At 42.6% G+C, this 18,408-nt stretch overlaps 4 protein-coding genes and 1 non-coding gene across 14 annotated transcripts; 2 read left to right on the top strand and 3 right to left on the bottom strand.

The window, feature by feature from the left end:
- Positions 1-1,172: 1,172 nt before the first annotated feature.
- LOC106809083 (methylsterol monooxygenase 1-like) lies at positions 1,173-6,477 on the bottom strand. Of its 3 annotated transcripts, none has more exons than XM_014812040.1 (8): positions 6,153-6,476; positions 5,845-5,922; positions 4,254-4,319; positions 4,045-4,121; positions 3,738-3,864; positions 2,449-2,497; positions 2,143-2,301; positions 1,173-1,857 (listed from the first exon to the last, which is right to left on the bottom strand). In XM_014812040.1, the coding sequence occupies exons 1-8, from the start codon at positions 6,309-6,311 to the stop codon at positions 1,721-1,723; spliced, it is 852 nt and encodes a 283-aa protein (XP_014667526.1). In that variant the 5' UTR covers positions 6,312-6,476; the 3' UTR covers positions 1,173-1,720. The 3 variants fall into 3 exon arrangements, with proteins under 3 accessions (XP_014667526.1, XP_014667528.1, XP_014667529.1); XM_014812042.1 differs by having other exon boundaries at positions 3,765-3,864; XM_014812043.1 differs by lacking the exon at positions 5,845-5,922 and having other exon boundaries at positions 6,153-6,477.
- A 305-nt stretch (positions 6,478-6,782) lies between these two features.
- Positions 6,783-6,855, top strand: Trnar-acg. The gene has a single exon. It is a non-coding gene; the product is annotated as a tRNA-Arg (tRNA).
- Positions 6,856-7,361: 506 nt separating this feature from the next.
- LOC106809081 lies at positions 7,362-12,311 on the bottom strand. Of its 8 annotated transcripts, none has more exons than XM_014812032.1 (8): positions 11,369-12,308; positions 10,678-10,838; positions 10,378-10,512; positions 10,092-10,244; positions 9,011-9,863; positions 8,606-8,713; positions 8,251-8,336; positions 7,362-7,832 (listed from the first exon to the last, which is right to left on the bottom strand). In XM_014812032.1, exons 1-8 carry the CDS (start codon positions 12,240-12,242, stop codon positions 7,677-7,679), a joined length of 2,526 nt encoding a protein of 841 aa, XP_014667518.1. In that variant the 5' UTR covers positions 12,243-12,308; the 3' UTR covers positions 7,362-7,676. The 8 variants fall into 8 exon arrangements, with proteins under 8 accessions (XP_014667518.1, XP_014667520.1, XP_014667521.1 ...); XM_014812034.1 differs by having other exon boundaries at positions 11,648-12,306; XM_014812035.1 differs by having other exon boundaries at positions 10,678-10,706; positions 11,648-12,305.
- Positions 12,312-12,596: 285 nt separating this feature from the next.
- On the top strand, positions 12,597-16,353 carry LOC106809085 (uncharacterized protein KIAA1143 homolog). Its single transcript, XM_014812045.1, has 3 exons — positions 12,597-12,826; positions 15,340-15,472; positions 15,886-16,353. Exons 1-3 carry the CDS (start codon positions 12,716-12,718, stop codon positions 16,068-16,070), a joined length of 429 nt encoding a protein of 142 aa, XP_014667531.1. The 5' UTR covers positions 12,597-12,715; the 3' UTR covers positions 16,071-16,353.
- Positions 16,354-16,746: 393 nt separating this feature from the next.
- LOC106809084 (heat shock protein Hsp-16.48/Hsp-16.49-like) lies at positions 16,747-17,544 on the bottom strand. Its single transcript, XM_014812044.1, has one exon. It carries the CDS (start codon positions 17,445-17,447, stop codon positions 16,938-16,940), a length of 510 nt encoding a protein of 169 aa, XP_014667530.1. The 5' UTR covers positions 17,448-17,544; the 3' UTR covers positions 16,747-16,937.
- Between the last annotated feature and the right edge of the window lie 864 nt (positions 17,545-18,408).

Raw genomic sequence — 18,408 nt, 5'->3', positions numbered from 1 at the left:
AAGCAGGTGGGAATGGCTTCCTTAACGGGAGGCGAACCTTCTATACACCAACAGACCGGGATTGCCGCGGCCCCCAGCGACAGCGCTCGATGCTAGAGGTGTGTACTGCGGTGACGTCTGGAGGTGGAGTGTGGCGATTGGTAACTGGGTAACCACTGTTTAGGTCGGCAATGGTGTTCACTATACACGCCGCCCAACAGCTGGAAGCACAGGTGGCATGGAATCCAGGACCTTCTCAAGGAATGTTCGTGGCGGATCGTTATGAAATATTTGCCCGAATGGCGCGTACGTCAAGGTGTGTTCCGATGTTAAAGGTGGAAGTTCCATCATACGTAAAGTAGCAACAGACTATTCTGGTCACAAACACAGAGATAGTAAAGCATCTCCGATCTTACCTATGCAAGCCTTGGACAGGCTGAATAGAGAGGCTGACCTGTCACCTAGGATTAACGCAGGGCGAAAAACTAACAGTTTACCCAGTTCCACACATGCACTGGCAGTTGGCCACGGTTGGGAGTGGCGGATTACCGCTAAGCATGTGCTAACACCTGACAGTCAGCAATGACCATGGAATTATCACGATTTAAGAGCATTAACCTTCTACAATCAAACTTAGCTTTGAAATTTCACTGTGACCATCTGTAGCCGTCATCATCACGAGGGACAGGCCGGTGTTAGTCTTGACTAGGCACCCGGGCAGCTCAGAATTCTTTCTAGACGACGTAAACAAATCCATTGTTATAACCGCCTCTTGCGGTCCTCAAGATTATCGGATGTCAGCGGGTTAGCTCTCTCGCTAGTCAGCAGATTAATTACATGTTCATGGTCCTATAATACAAGCATAAAAATGCCTAGGTCACCGCTGGTGAAACAAAATATAGTTTTTTCAAAGCGCCTCCGTCAGACCATGTCCCTCAGCAATTAGTTATAAAGCGTCTGCCCTGTAGCCCAGTGTTGACCGTCTTGAGCTTCGTGACTCCGATTTGGCACGAGTGATGGCTTTTCATACGGTCATGCCGGTTGCTTATTCAGCGAGCCTAGTCCGAACGCGTTTAGATTGCCGCTGCCGCAATTTCTTGCATTTCCTTGCCTATACCTTACAGTACAGGACGGGCCATGGTTCCCCGTTCTTTCTTACAGCACTCTTGGATCCTTTGACGCTTTTGACCCCCAGGCTTTGGACCTCCCAACTCGTTTTGTTACTTCCCCGCCCCCCCAGGCGTCCCCGACTTTCGAATCCGTACGTCGAGCCGTTTAGATTTGTGCCCAACTGTTGACGGACGCTCGCACGGACGGACGATCATGACCGTCATCAAAACCCATAACCTGCATAATAAAATGACATGAAATATACTACAAATATTCTCATAAATATTCCTCCAAGTGCAATTACTTCAGCATTGAACTCCAAAAATAAGATAAAGTTATTTGATGATAAATAAGACAAATAACTTTGATTATATAATGTAAATAATGGTGTACCTACGAATATGAATTCATACATTCATAACAGCAACATAATCGTACTTAACATTGTGTCTACAGGGAAATATTGATATAATTTTGATGACTTTATAATAATTTTCCGAGTCTTTAGCTCATTCAGTAAGCTAACGTGTGCTAGAGAGAAATTACTTGAAAAAAACTAAACAACACAAGTGAATTCTGGAAGCTAAGGAATAACACCAGGATGTGATTCCCCAGTTCTTGCAGTGGTTGGTTACTGCTGCTTGTTTTTCAGCTGGGCATAGTAATCTTTGTACTGCTTGTCTGTGCCAAATAGCTTGTCCCAATACACAAACGTAGACGAGTAGTTGCCAACAAAGTTCTGGTGGTGAAAGTCGTGAGCACGTGAACCTGGAAATAAATCTGTATGAAGCTCTATCTATCTTGCTCCTCCTGTCTCTGTATCTCTTTTTCCCCTCTCTCTCTCTCCCCCTCTCTTTCTTTCTCTCCCTCCCCCTCTCTCTTTCTGTCTCTTTCCCTTCCCCCTTCTCTCTCTGTTTCTCTCCCTTTCCCCCTCCACATACAGGAAATTTTCACTGGCGATAACAAGTTCCGGCAGATTCCATGTAAAAAGACGTGCTATCATTAATGCTTGTACAGACACATTGTGACGAATGCTCACGGCTTGGTACTCACCGGCATAACCCGGGATAAGGTGCATTGGATTCAGCCAAGGAATGTCATACCCCGTGTGTACGTCAATGGTTTCAAGCAGTCTCACAGCGACCCACACCCACATCATCACCATGTGGTTGCAGAAGGTCACAATGCCAATGAAGAACCCCATTCCTAGAACTGCGCAATAGACACATCCGAATGACGCATGCTGCACATGTCACTTACTACTACGCATTAACCGTGTTTCTGTGTCATCGAGAAGTTGGCTCACACAAATAATTATGTCGCAAAGGACTGTTTCTTTGAACCGTTTCTATGACCTACCTACAGTTTCTATAGGGTGAGCATATTCAGCCACAAGACCGAATGGTGCCTGGAATAAAAATAATTCAGGGTATATGTACAATAACTTTGATTGTGACAGTAGACTTGCAAGCAGGTTGTTATTAGGCATATATATTTGGTTCTAGGACAAATACCCCCCGGACAATCACCCCCTGGACAATTACCCCTGGACAATTACCCCCGGACAATTACCCCCCATGCCATTCACCCCCCGGACAATTATCCCCCGGACATTTACCCCCCCCCTGACATTTACCCCCTGGATAATTACTCACTTGGTGTTTATTATTCATTGTTAAACAGTGATACAGGGAGGACGCGAAGATGGTGCGTGGCAGGAGGGGGGAAGAAGGGTGGGGAGGGGAGTATAGCAGAGGAGGAGAGAGGAGTGGAGGAGGAGAGGAGGCTGAGGAGAGGCCAGGAGAAGGAGGTAGAGGGGGAGAAGGTGGTGGAGAGAAGGAGAGGAGGGGGAGCGAGGAGGGGGGAGAATGGTGGAGGAGATGAGGAGCGTGGAGAGGAGGGAAAAAGGTGGTGGAGGCGAGCGGGAGAAGGTGGAGGAGGAGAAGAGGAGGGGGAGTGGTGGAGGAGGGGGAAAGAATGTGCGAGGAGGAAAGGGAGGAGGAGGAGGAGGTAGAGGAGGAGGGGAGAAGGTGCGGAGGTGCGTGGAGGGGAGAAGGTGGAGGAGGAGGAGGAGAGGAGAAGGAGACAGGGAGGACGGTAGAGGAGGACCTCTACCTCCTCCTCTCATCTCCTCCACACATTCTCCCCTCCTCCTCTTTCTCCTCCCTCAACCACCACCTGCACCTCCTCTACCTCCTCTACCTCCTCCTCTCCCCCTCCTATTCCTCCTCCTCCACTACCTTCTCCGTCTTCCCTAACTCCTCCTCTAAATGTCTGGGGGGCGGCGGTTAAAATGTTCGGGGGGTGATTGTCTGGGGGTAATTGTCCGGGGGGTGATTGTCTGGGGGTAATTGTCCGGGGGGTGATTGTCCTGATACCATATATTTCTATGCTTTTAACAGCCTCCGCCATTAGAAACGTCGTCGTGCTCACGTTCCGTCCTTTGATGCGTGGACGCGGGTGGGGGGTAAATGTCCGAGGGGTAATTGTCCGGGGGGTATTTGTCCTGATACCATATATTTAGATATGGTTAACATTTTGTTCTCAAGTTATTCAAAACTTGGTCCAAGTTCGATTACAATAATTATATACTAGTTGCAGCACACGCATGCCGCATAACAAAAAGGCTGACATATATTAAAACACACCGTATACGAATGGTGCACTTTGTGTACATGTTTGTAAAGACGCTTATGGTGAAGCAATCGGTGAAGAAAGTAGTGCCAGGTATCCTCAATGATAGCACATCCTATCACTTGTGCCGCCAGTACATACCTGAGCAACAAATCACACTATAGTCAGCAGCACACAAGCCACAGTCACAGTAACTGTCAAACAAAATCCTCTTTTGTGTCAGATTTTCCACACATGACATGAGGTTATATTTATGCAGGTTAACGTATCGATTAATTGTGGGTTATTTTGTGATGTTCACGGGCACGACTTTCGACTTACCATCTGGGTATCGAGTCGTAGTCGTACTTTATTCCAAACACTTGCGTGAAATAGTACGTTCCGAGAATCATTGGTGCCTATATAAAATGTTCAGCAATATTTTAGCAAACCTATCATTGATTGTGATGACTTACAAAATCTTGATAATATTAAGTTTTAAGTGCATTTTCCTCTCACTGTATTATGATTTTGTTAAGATCGAATTTCACCTGTATGCAGAAATGACTGAATAGAAGCAGTTTCACACATCCCCACTGTCTTTCTTCTGGCTTATCCTATAAAGGCAAACTCTTAGTTAGTTTAAAGACCATTATTATCCCCACATAAAAGATTGGAGATCATAATTCAGAAGAAAAAAACATATATATAAAGACCTTGGATTATTTTGTGGATATCAAGGGCTATAGGATATATTATAGTAAGCATCCCTCGATCGAGCTTCCATGTTCCAGTTTGTCTCTCGATCGTCATATCTATATATAGGCATCCCTAATAAACGAATTTCTTTGCTTAGAGGAGCAGCAGGCCAGGGCTTGACTGATTAGCCGAATCAATGTAAATATATGGCTATATATGTGTATGCTAAGGCACTGGCGCCCACAGGTCTTAAGAAAGTAGAAGCACAGAAGAATAAAATCCTCAGTGATAATAAAAAGCAAGCGCCGTAGGCGCGCTGCATGCTAGGGGGGTCTGGGGGCATGCCACCCCTGAAAATTTTTGAATGGTAGATGTCTGGAGATGCAATCTGGTGAGTCTTGCGAGAGAGATTTAGGAACAAAATTTTTTAACCCAAAATTTACTGGAAGCACTGTGCTTCCAGTGCTTCTATCTGCGGGCGCAACTGTGCTAAGGCGATATATAGGTGGCGATGCCGAACTGATTTGATATAATAATAATGCCTATAATTAGATGGACCTTGCACATGTGACACGAGATCATCCGATCATGATTCACGAGATTAGACAAGGATAGCAGGCGCGGATTTAGGCCGGTTTGCACCGGTTTCCAGAAACCGGTCACAGGCTGGGTATCTTCAGAATTGACCCTCAAAATTCACCAGAATGCACCAAATATAGCCTAATTTTTTAAAAATTCCCGGGGCGGCATGCCCCCGGACCCCCCTAGCTGTGACTAGAACTATGGAAACTGGTCACCCAAACCCTCTGGATCCGCCCCTGGATAGTTACGCTGATAGGGTCTATGTCTCCCTGGGTACTGCCGGAACGTACCCTGGGTACGGTCCGGTATACCGGAACGTACCCTGGTAACTATCTGATATGGTTAGGGTTAGGAGTAGGCATAGGCGACTCCCTAGACTCGTTAGTGGAGTAGGCGCGAGGTACGGTCCGGCATATTAGATAGTACCAGGGTACGTTCCGGCAGTACCCAGGGAGACATATAGACCCTGGCAGTGGCAGCGATATAGTTACATGCAGGAGATAAACACCGAGAATACAGAAAAACTGAAGAGTAGAGCAGGAAAATTTTAAAGTGAGGTGAGAGACAGAGATGGAGAGGGAAACCTTGACGGAGTGAAGAGGGAAAGGAAATGCATGGGGCGGGGGATGAGAGGGAGTTAGGGGAGAGAGCGGGAGGGAGGGAGGGAGAGAAGTGCGTGTGTGGCTAAATATATAACTATAAGGATCGAGGTAAAGCCATCCTATCACGATTGAGGGTATAAAAATGCACCAACAAAAATTGTTAATTAATATTGACTCCTGATTATATATGCATATATATCAGGAGCTAATATAACGACAAATTTGTCATTATATTAGCTCCTGATATATATATATATACCTGCTGGATCTTGAACCGCTTCATGGACGGAATAAATTGGAAGAGGAAACTTGGTAGACAGAACATAAAGTATATAACCTGCAAGAAATAATCAATCAATTAATAAATAATATATGACTATATATCGACTCATTTTATACAAAACTGATAGTGAGAAGTGCATGTATATTTATAGCTAGTACTAGTAGTAGTAGTATATATAGTATTAGTAAAATTTAACAATATACATGTATACATATCAGGAGTAGATTCCCTATTATCTACTCCTGATACATATACATATATTGTACTTATATAGAAATACGTACTTCGTGAACGAAAATAGATCCGTAAGTTGCAATCTCCCATTCCGTATAAGTAGCTGTCATGTATCGCCAGTTCGATTCCAATGGTGTACCAAGGGGATTGTTTGGTAAAAATGAAGTCAACGTTTCGATTGACTTGACCAAGTCGGCCGTTCCGTTCATTGTTGGCTATATGATATGGTTAGATCTGTATGATTGATGACCGTGTCAGCGCTGAACCGGAGTACGTGTTGTAAAACGCACATAACACGCTCGAATGACACACCTATGAATGACATCGGTACCAAACAAACGGCTCGTAAACAAAACGTGAACGATCAGCTGATTAACCGGCTGGGAGTCTGGGACCACTGACACTGTGTGTCTGGGACCCGTTGGGGTTTTCAAGTCAGTGTCAGATCCACATGTCACGCACGTCCTGATGATGTCCTAGGCTATGTGTATAAACCTCCTCTATTCTATCATTTAAGATATAATACTTCATAAAACCCAGCTTAACGAGATATATATAGTCGTCTAGTAATTACACTAATTCACGAAGGTATGGCAACAAAACATGTAGAGCATACATAAGCCCCCTTGGAGCTGTGGGCACGTGATATACAGGCTGACTGGTTAAACTTTCATCATCAAGGGCCAGTGGCGCAACGGATAACGCGTCTGACTACGGATCAGAAGATTCCAGGTTCGAATCCTGGCTGGCTCGATATTTGAACTTTTCTTCTTGACAGGTTTCTACTTAATTTTATTTCAAGCATCTGTATAACCAGTAAAACCATATAAATAACAATATTTATACTAGTTTATAATAATCATTATTAATATATAGCTTCTATATATTTCTATAGGTAAACCACGCATCACGGCACGTTTACCTTGTACGCCAATGTAACCCGGACAAGTAACCTTGTTCTCCCAACCATATCATTATACTCTTCAGTCTTCACTATAACTTTATCCACTGGTTGTTTATAAATAAAATGTAATTTATAATTATTAATACAGATCACAGTTTTTAACTGTGTTAAAAGTTTAATGTATGTAAAAAAAATTATTAGTAAACTGACTGACTGATGCTATTTATGCTATTTATGCTGACTAAATGCCGATTTTATTATCTCACACACACGCACACGCGCACGCACGTACCACATACATACGTACGCACGCACGCACGCACACGCATTAATAAGAATTCACAAGAATATAATATGTTTGAACATCGTATATTTTAATTTAAAATATTGTGAAAGTAACATAAAAAAGTAACATAAAACTACTGAAACCGCTACATTCTTGGATACAAAATGTGTGTGTGTGTGTGTGTGTGTGTGTGTGTGTGTGTGTGTGTGTGTGTGTGTGTGCGTGTGTGCGTACACACATGCGTATGTAACAAAATTTATATATTCTCAAATTTTATAATAAATTTCGATTATGTGTGATAAAAATAAGTTTCTTAATATGTTTTAATTCAAAATATGCAGTCAGTTAATTCACTTTTTTCGATAAGCTAGTCCTATGGCTAGTCTAATTCCTCCTTGAAATAATTGCCAAGTTTCTTGGTGATATATTCTCAAGGAAGATTGGAGCAATTTCTGCCACTAGGTGACGCTCTTGTAGAAAGCAGCATCTGTCGATCGTTAGAACAGATTCCAGGACTGACTGCATACACACTTGTAGAGCCTGCATTTGAATATATATTATGTATAGTTTATTTAATTAATTATTTACGTAGTATACTTACATATGAATCATAATGCACATTGCTCAATAAAAATATAAAGAGAACAATACGAATTATATGTGCATACACAGGGGCGTAGCCAGGGGTGATTCCATGCATTCCGGAATCCCCCCTGGTTTGTATCAAATAGCACATATCTGATACAGTATGTATATAAAAGCATGAAACGAAAATTTTAATGCAGTTTTATCAGTATATGGTTGGTTTGGAATCCCCCCTCTTGGAAGGAATCCCCCCTCTTAGAAAGGCTGGCTACGCCGCTGATACATATACAGTGATTCATCCAAAAAATTTCATTGTATACTGGCCACACCTTCCTCAAGACAATATAAACTTGGTTATGCATTAGATACTTACTGTTATAATTTCAATAGAAGGAAATAACGGCTGAAATCTTGTGTAAAGCTCTCGAAGACGACCTTTTACGCTTTGATCACTTTCACCTGGAAGAGTGCGAACAGAAAATATATCTGCTATATACAGAAATGAACAGAGCATAATCACAGTTGCACGCAAATACATATACATGCACATGTGAGAGAAACACATAGGAAAAGAGAGGGAGGGTGAGAGTAAGGGAGTGAGGAAGGGAAGGAGAGAGGACAGGAGAGAGAGAGGGGGAAGGAAGATTTAGAGAGAAGAGGAGAGAGAAAACCCAATATAGCGAAAAGAAGGGATGGTACAGTTTCATGAGCGACATGGGAATGCCCACCACAAGCATCCAGCGTAGTTCTCAGGATGGCTGCATCCAAATAGCTCTCAAATGACTCAAATGATGACTTTGACGTCACCTTCCTATGGAATTTCCTAAACCCACCATCTGTGAAGTATAAAGTGAAGATATGCAAAAAACATATCCACAAGCTGTTTCATGTGAATCATGTCTGTACAATGACTCCTAGTAACAAGATTATCAATAAAAAAATAACAGTTATGCTTACAGTAGTATAATTTTAGGTATATTATCTAATAAATGCTCATCATTTTATTGTGCACGTTCTTACAATGACAGGCTGCACCATATTTACATATAGTTATATTTACTATACTTATCATATTTATTATAGTTTCTACACACTATATAGATCTCTATGTTTCATATATGGTCCCTATTCACCTTCGCTATTCGCCAGGTGTTCGAGGATGGCTCTGTAGGCAACTGTTCTAGTGTGAAGTTCGTGGTCATCTGCCGTCTGTGCTCTCCACCTCACCCGTGTCTCCTGAGCAGCAAGTCTTAATGCGAACGAGTTAACAATGGGAAAAACATCCGACGCTGAATCACTGCTCTCTGAATTGTTCCCTAACTGAGCGTTATCATTTACAAACTTCTGTTCACACTTTGAGCTGGAAGGAGAGCACAGCACTTGGCATTTCATTGTTCCTCGAACATAACTCTGCTGTTTGCCTTCCACATTATCAATGCTTCTCTCCGTATGATATCTATCCTGAGAGCATTGATAGTCTGCATTAGAATCACAGAGACATGGAGGGAGATCGACATTGCGTTCTTCTCCTTGATTCTGCCTGAGAAATCTCTTCGCTGCTGTGCTCATGGGGAAGTTCATTCGTGAGATTACAGTGCCATCTACCATTTTGTGATAGCAACAGCTAACGCACACTAATGCACGGATTTCTGGCATTTCTGCATAGACCTTCAGCATTGTTGGTGTGAGGTCACCACAACAATGCAACCCGATCATGCAGACAGCGCCACTGTGACCATCACCAGATGGTCTGGCATCGTTCCTGCTGTATCGATCGCAACCAAGCGCACCCTGCAACACTGTTCGCAGTCGTTTCACAGTTCCTCCGATGTCGTCAGATGTTAGTTGTTGGGTAATGCACTGCGGCTTGCTCGTGGGAGAATGTCTGTTTGCACGCCGCTCAGCTCCAAGAGTCCTTGAACCGTCCGACTCGATGCATATCACTCTGAGACCATGTATGCTGCTCAGGACGCGACTCAAATATCCCTGCCAGTAACAATGTGAAGATGCATGTTTACACGCCACACGAAGCACAGCATTGATTGCTGACGGCAGTTGCGCAGTTGCGAAACTGGGTGTCAGTGCATGGTTATACGACCCCCAATTATTAAAAGAAGAGTTGCTGTTATGAATTACTTTAGTTGATGTGATGGAGTGAGACCTATATTTTTGTGTTATGCATGCACATCTTATAGAATACAAATATATCTTTACCAGCCCAGCACCAATATCGACGACTACATCACATTGGGTTTTGAGACAAACATCAGCCACTAGGGATGACATCCATTCTACTTCGTGGACCTTCTTCGGTGTCATGCCTCTTTTTTCCTCTGTGCCAAGGTCTGTTTTTTGCAGCCAGTCAACCTTAAAGAAATATTAAAAATCGTGCTTAAGCACACATAAATTCATTCATGTGAGGTTCATGATTATGCGAATTTAAGTGAACTATAAGCAATCACTACCATATAAATTTTTGTGGCATTATTAAAATGTGCACCTGATCCCTGCAGAGAGAGAGTTCTTGTGACTTTGTTATAAATTTCTTCAAATCTTCTGGCCAGTAATCCATCTGGTGACCATATGGGAGCTCATTTAAATCATCAACACTAAGTGTTTTTAGACATCCGTACCACTGCAAGAATGAGACCAATCGTGTACAATCGAAACATAAGACAAGTAAACCTCACAATTACATTTTAACAGATATATACTTAGCATCACTAACATAAACTTTTTGTCTTGTTTGAACAAGATGGAACGTTATTGGGTTTCCTTGTGTTATAACATGTGCATATACCTCAGTAGGAATCCGTTCCCATACTTGCTCTGTAAAGAATTTTGTTAGCTGAAAGTCACAGATCCATTTGTAGGTTGTCAGGAACATTGATGCATCTTCCATATACTCATCAATCTTAGAACCCATGTAGGAACTAGGCAGTAACATTATAAACGATGATTCTGCATTGAGAGACATTGAATGATCAGTCACACATTGCAACAGATAGACCAAGATTACATTTAAGTACTAGGCAGATTTAAATGTGCATTATATCTAAACATATAATAAAGAGCATATCAACCATATAGTTTATGTGCTGTTGATATATTGTTTGTTGTGCTAGCATTCAGGCTCAACAATTTCTTAGTAAACCCACCTAAAAAATATTACACTATGTCCGAAATATGCGTGCAAAGTATCTTGAGAGAATCTGATGGACAAGTGTCCGGCCTGCAAATCACATTCTCTAATCTCCCTACAATATCTTTTTCAGCCAATCTACATGAATATAACTCTGCCAATAGGATTTCGCTTAAGTTGGTTAACTCTTCATTCGAAATTTGAATGCCTGCAATTCGCCCTTTAACAACATTCAGCTCTAGTGTCACTGTGCTCGCTATGCCAGGAAGTATCAAAGCTTTGTGAATCGTAAACTTTGGCGTTCTCCCATAAATCCACTCCCAGCTACTAAGCTCCTGTCTGATCTTACTCCAGCCCGGGCAAACGCTGTCTGACGGTGTCACTAATGTCACAGAGTTTTCATATGCACTCAGATAAGCTTCTGCTATGGCTTCTATCACCGACTCTGTGTTAATATCCACTGCAGCACTAGCCAGTGTGGCAACTGGAGATGGCACGCTAGCGGTAGCGTTTGACGACCAGCCGAGCCTGTCTGGACGCAAAATTGAATGAAGTGCCGTTAGCCCAGAGTTGACAAGGAGTGTGCAGTGATGGTATGCTGTATCCTTTCCAAGCTTTGCTGCGCTACCTGACACCTTGTAGAAATTGTCAAGAATTAGATCGTCTCTGATGTTCACGGACACATCAAGATCCCAGCGAGTGCTGATCAAATCAGCTAAGAAATCGAGGTTTTCTCTTCGATTGTAATGTTTTCGCGAAGTCATAAAGCTGCAGTTGATGTTACCAAGGTCGTGGTATACAGTTCCACCGCCACTTTGGCGTCTTGACAAGGGCAGGCTAGACACCGCCGCTTCTTTCACGTCACATTCAACCCACGGGTTTTGATGACGTCCAACGACTACACACGGATCGTTGCAGTATATCAGCAATGCTCGGTGTGATGTGAAGTTCCCATTCTCATACCACCACTGCTCCCATGCTAAATTCGTGAAGACGTCAGTGGACGTGGAAACGTAAACGATGCCAGGTGTTTGATTTGTTAAATTTGAATATAGTTTAGCATGAATATAGTGTGATTGACGTGCCACAACAAGTTTTAAAATCTTGCAACGGAAGCTCATACCAAACTGCATTAGCTTTGTCGTCTTATTTATATTATGACGTGATCTACCGGTAAAGACTGTAAGGCGCAGCCATGTTTTCTGTATATGTACCTCGCACATACAATAGTCACGAATGTAAATTATGAGTACTGTACTGTGTACATGTAATAATTGTGTACATATAATAATTCCCTTTTAAAAATTTGTAAATTCATATCTATCGCTTAATTCTTGTATTTTCGTCCAAAATGTCTTAGTACAAACGTTAGAGAAATGACTAGCCCTGAAGAAATTACTAGACTGGTACTATGTCTCTACTCCACACTATTTTGTGTTTATTTAGAAACACGTTGTAGTCTAAATTCATGCACAAGGTGACAAGAAACGGCGTTGGTAGACTGGTACTCGCTCCCACCTCGATTACTCGATGGTAATCCTAAGCCGATAGGTGGGACCGGGTACCAGTCTACGGCGTTGGTGGTGCGGTAGGTAACACAAGTTACAACGTAGAAAAACACAAGTTATTTGTGAAGTCGAGCACGTTTTGCAATCTTAATGTTCTCTGGGTTAAACATAATAGTTCAAGTTTTAACATGGCAGGGAAGAAACATAATGTGTCTTACGTAAAGCCGAACGAACCCTCGTTTATAACGCGAATGAAGGAGAAAGTTGGCTACAAGGAACCCCCAACCATCGAGTCTAAAGTAGGCATTTGTGATCGATCGAGAATCTTTAGTGAATACTACTATTACAGTTACTAATACTAGTCAATTTTATTGGCCGTGGCTAAGCGACCTGTTACGGACGAGGAGCCTCTAGGCTACGCGTCCGGACATCCATCGCACACAGTGATCTTGCGACACGTACACGCATGATTGCGCTACGGGACGCTCTGCTGATTGCCCAGTGTGTGTGTGGGGTGGGGGGGGGTTGAGCGAGACAGAGATAGAGCTAGTAGAGGTCTGTGAGAGAGAGCGAGAGCTAGAGGTCTGTGAAAGAGAGAGAGCGAGAGCTAGAGGTCTGTGAGCGAGAGAGCGAGAGCTAGAGGTCTGTGAGAGAGAGAGAGCTAGAGGTCTGTGAGAGAGAGAGAGCGAGAGCTAGAGGTCTGTGAGAGAGAGAGAGCGAGAGCTAGAGGTCCGTGAGAGAGAGAGATGGATCTAGAGGTCTGTGTGTGTGTGTGTGTGCGTGCGTGCGTGCGTGCATGCGTGCGTGCGTGCGCGTGCGTTGTGTGCGTGTGCGCGTGTGTGCGTGTGTGTGTGTGTGTGTGTGTGTGTGAGAGAGCTGTGCGTGTGCGAGAGAGAGAGCTGTGCGTAAGAGAGAGAGAGAGAGAGAGAGAGCTGTGCGTGAGAGAGAGAGAGAGAGATATGGGACGGATGAAAGGATAGACGGCAGCAATGCGTAGCCTGGAGGCTAGGCGACCGGTTCCAGACGCGTAACCACTGCGAATTTTATTTCCCTGTATTTTGAGCAGATAGTATTATTAAATAATTATGCTTATTTTTTCTGCCCCACATAGATGATAGAAGACAGACAAAACTAGTATTTATTTTCGTTTTCTCTTCAGTTCACACTAAGTCTTGTTTTGTACTTCACTCAGTCGTTTTGTAGTTTATGAGTTACTGGTTTTAATTATACAGTCAATTAAGCCATGTAAGTTAGCCACAAGTTACCTTCTTGCTTTTCACTATGTGGCGAGGTCACAAAAAGACGAAGCGACCAAAGCTTGTATCTAACAAAGTGTTGTAATAAAACGTACCAAAACGTACCAAAACCTAACATGTCATGATAGCTCTTAATATTGCTCATAGGGTCTATGTCTCCCTGGGTACTGCCGGAACGTACCCTGGTAACTATCTGATATGCCGGACCGTACCTCGCTTACTCCTCACCGTACCCTGACTGTCCCTGTTCCGTCCACTACTGATGTCGCAACATTTGAAATATACATACAGACCGCCAATCTTTATATCGTTATAAAGTTGGATTGGAGTATGAAACTGTGAAACCAAGAAGAAATTTTAACCTATATACACTGATGCACGCAATCCTTTTGCAAATATCGCGATGATCGGGAATGCGTTTTCCTTTCGTAATGTTTACGACATTTTCGCGCATGCGTACACTGCGAGCACCCAGATAGTTACCACATGTACCACATGTACCGGAAACAAGCCTAGACTATTGCCGTAAAGCGGTACGCTTCCTGCCAACAGTCGGTCGAGGGGACTGAAAACTGGGTACGGTTTGGAGTAGGCGAAGTACGGTCCGGCATATTAGATAGTTACCACTTACCAGGGTACGTTCCGGTATACCGAACCGTACCCAGGTTACGTTCCGGTATACCGAACCGTACCCAGGGTACGTTCCGGCAGTACACAGGGAGACATAGACCCTCTCAGCTTTAATATCGCTTCCCTGTACTTTCATGACATTATTAACCATGTGCGCTATTGCAAAGTATGTATTTAAGTGTCAGCGAGCATTTATGAGATTTGATAAGGGAGAAATTTAAACAAGGCAGTCATTACTGTTTGAAATCTGCATGATTTTCGCTCACACTGCATTCCTGCCTAGTTCTCGTGCATGTGTAGTGATTCAAGTATGGAGTTTGCCAATTTAAAAAAAAAATTGTGTTCAAATTGTCTCACTAGAACATGAATACTGAGTCAAATACCGGTTAAGAAATGTGCGATATGTGAGATTGCACGTGCACCATGTAACAAGTCGGGTCAAATGTGGTAATATGGTTGTTTTATTTATGAAATTTGTCATTTGTTTTTAAGCTACGAGGTTTTTCGTATTGAAGGGTGTTGGGCTCCTACGACGTGAAACAGTTGTAGAGCCTGGTCAGTCTATGTGTAAGTGAGGAATCCTGGAACAGACATTTGGCAATGAACAATTTTATTGGCGTTTTCCTTATAATAGTACTTCAACCTCTAATGATATATCCCCCATGTCTAAAAGTCACTTAGTGGGGGTTCTTTGCATTCTGTGTGATACGTTTACAATGGGTTTACATAAACATTTCTAATGTAGCCAGGTGGCAAATCCTTATTTCAAAACAGTATGGGTGTTATACCCCACGTGCCTATAATTGTACTTCTACGTATAGGTATTGTTAGTTGCTGTAAACCTATACTTTTATTGCTTGTATTCCAGTGTCAATTAACTAAGCAAAACCACTATCTGCAACTGCAGTGCTATTCATCATTGGCAGAGAGAGACAACACCTACATTCGAAGAAGATGACAGAGATGATTACGATGATGAGAAACCGACGGTAGTTGCCCTAAAGAAAGATGATCTCACACAAGAGGAGGTGGATAGAATCACTACACCACAGGAGGAAGGTGAACTATAAAACGTTTGCCGAGTTTAAACTTTATTTCTCATACAGTCGATATATGCCTTTCTGTTTAAATTATACCATCAAATATATAATCTAGTAATTGGTAATTGTTTTAAGATGTGTGTGTGTGTGTGTGCGTGCGTGCGTGCGCGCGTGCGCATGTGTACGTATATGCGTGCATACATCACTGCGTATGTGCGTGCGTGTGTGCATGTGTGTGTAGTATTATTTGTTTCATTTCGCATTGGTTGTTATAAATAAATGTATAAAATGTCGTTACTAATACTATATATTCCCTTAGAGGGAGCTGTAGATATATCACAATAAAAAGAACAAGCATAATAATCGTGTAGTTAATTGTTTCAAAGACGTTTTTATGCACATTAATTTGAATAATTGCATTTACACTTGCAGTGGAGAAACATTCCCTAGATAAAGTTATCTTCAAGAAACCCACAAAGCGAAAAGACGATGCAGAATTAAGTGTCAGCACATCAAAGAAAAAGAAGAGCTCTGATGAAAAACACCCCAAATCAGATATGAAACAAGTGAAAAATAAGACACTCTTGTCATTTGATGATGAGGAGGAAGATGGGTAGTTAAATTGTTGTGGTAATGTCCATTTTATATTTGCCCATTTTCTTCATGTAATGTTGCTGTCATCAACAGAATCAAAAGAACACCTAGATGGTGAATTCGACAACTCAGTATGCACTATTGCTCGCTAATGATCATTAATTTCTCGTCATGAATTTTTGGTTACCGAGTAATGCAATTATATAAGCCTTGTTAGAAAGTGTAAATGCATACATACGTGAGAGTGTGTGCATACGGAAGTCTGCAAAGAGAAATGTCAGTAAAACTCTGTATATAGTTTAATAACTTAAACCATTTATTTTATTTATTCCTAGACCTGTGTACATCTGAATGTCATTCACAAATTACAATCATGCTGGATGAAATCGTGCATTTGCTTAGCATTGCTAAGTTTTGTACTATTACTTACTATGAAATTAACACTAGCTATTTTACTTAGTAAACTGCTTGAAATTTGAAAATGTGCTATATCATCATTTGATACACAAAACCTTACCGTGGTAAACCTATACTAACTACAGGAAAGCAAGGCTTGAATTTGCAATGTTATTGCAATTTGCAAAAAACACATTTTTAAAACATTTTTATAATATTCAAGACAGAGTAGTGCTTATTATAATTCGCTGTTTGTGCCGCTATTAGGAATTACGTGATAAATCATACTCGTAAACTTGGGAATGCCAATAATACTTTATTCCTTCAAAAATTGTGCAGTATACTCTAGCAACGTTATAGTAAATTTTACCAAGGCATTTGCATGTCCAAAAAATGTGTCCCAAATTATAGCAGGAGTCTATCAATATTGATAGACTCCTGATTATAGGAAGAAGCTTTCATGCAGTTCAAGTTACATGCAAACCCATGTCTGTTTATTTCTTTACGAAGTCAATCGGGATGGCAGTGGGTTCCTTCGGTGCCTCCAGAGCCATGTAGGGTGCTTCGATGTTCAATACGCCCTCTGGTGTCAGCATCGACTTCAGTGCTTCTGGGTTGACGTTATCGGGAACAGTAAACTGGCGACTGAACTGCCGAAATATCTCCCCGTTTTCGGTCTTCTCCTCGTGGCTGGCACACACCTTGAGCATGTTACCGTCCACTTGCACTTTGATCTCCTCCGGACGATAGTTGCGCACGTCGAAGTGCATCTGCAGCTTCTTCTGGCCGCCTTCCTCGACCACGTCCCTCGTCATGACGCCCTCCCTCGCGAACGGCTGCATGTTCATGCCGGACGCCTGGCGCCGCTGCGTTTGGTTGACGTCGTTCTGAAAGCGGCGCATGTTGTCGTAAAACCGCTGCATGTCCCGGTCGAAATCATGCATGACGGTTGACGCCGAGCTGCCCCACGGCTCGTCGACGATGAGAAACGGTAGCAGAGACATGCTACTAGTAGTCGCGCACGTTGCAGTTAGTTCACCAGGCTTGTAGATTTCGAGCGAAGATCTACGACTCTAACTGGCAGGCTAGCGGTTAGCGCATATGCTTATATAACGCGCGCTCACGTGACGTCACAATTGTGTCGAGAACATTCGACTTCGAGAATAATCGATGTGTGACTGGCTGTCGATCTGTGTGCTGTGCGCGAGCGAGCGAACTGCATTCACGTAGGTTCTAGAAAAGCCTAACCTACTTATCCGTTCTCCTCATATCTGCCGTGATAGAGTGACGGCTTGATAACAAAGTACTGCATACTGGATATCCAGGGGCGGATTCAGACCGTATTTGCCGTATTGGGAAATACGGTCTAGATTTCAAAGTGTCCTTCGAAATTTTGTGCTAAAAAATACAGAAAACAATTAGATGGAATTTGGCTATATTCTTTATTTCTTTTTCTTTTTCTTCTGATTCATTGACAGGACTTGAAGGAAATCAAAATTTTACATGGTTATAACAAAACTAGCTTTGATATTTGAAAAAGAAAGGAAGTGCTTGAATCATTCTGCATTAATTGCTGGTATGCAAAGCGCAGGCAAAATGAAGCAGAAATAAAATTCCATATGGTTTTTAGCTATTGCTGCTTGACTAAATGTGTGCTCAAATGGTGGTTATTTTTGTGCCCAGGGACACTTGAAATTTTGAAATTTCTTGGGGGAGGCCCCCCAGACCTCCGCCATGTGCTTCCACACCTAACGGCGCCCACTGTGGGGTGGTGTGCCCTTTTTGGGGGATGTGCCCTTAAAATCGGGAAAAATACTGTCTAGCTTCAGCCCTGGATCTGCCCCTGATATCTGCTCGTGCATGAGTCGTTCGCAGCTGTTCGAACACTTTACTCCTGTTGCACTGAGGGCAATACCGTATGCATGTTATCAGGAATAAAAACAAGTGCCGCGGAGCGACAGCGCT

The sequence above is a fragment of the Priapulus caudatus genome, unplaced genomic scaffold (genome assembly GCF_000485595.1).
Source record: "Priapulus caudatus unplaced genomic scaffold, Priapulus_caudatus-5.0.1 Scaffold326, whole genome shotgun sequence".
Classification (NCBI taxonomy): domain Eukaryota; kingdom Metazoa; phylum Priapulida; class Priapulimorpha; order Priapulimorphida; family Priapulidae; genus Priapulus; species Priapulus caudatus.
Note: the sequence above shows the minus strand (reverse complement) of the source record. Positions and strands in the feature narration are given on the sequence as shown.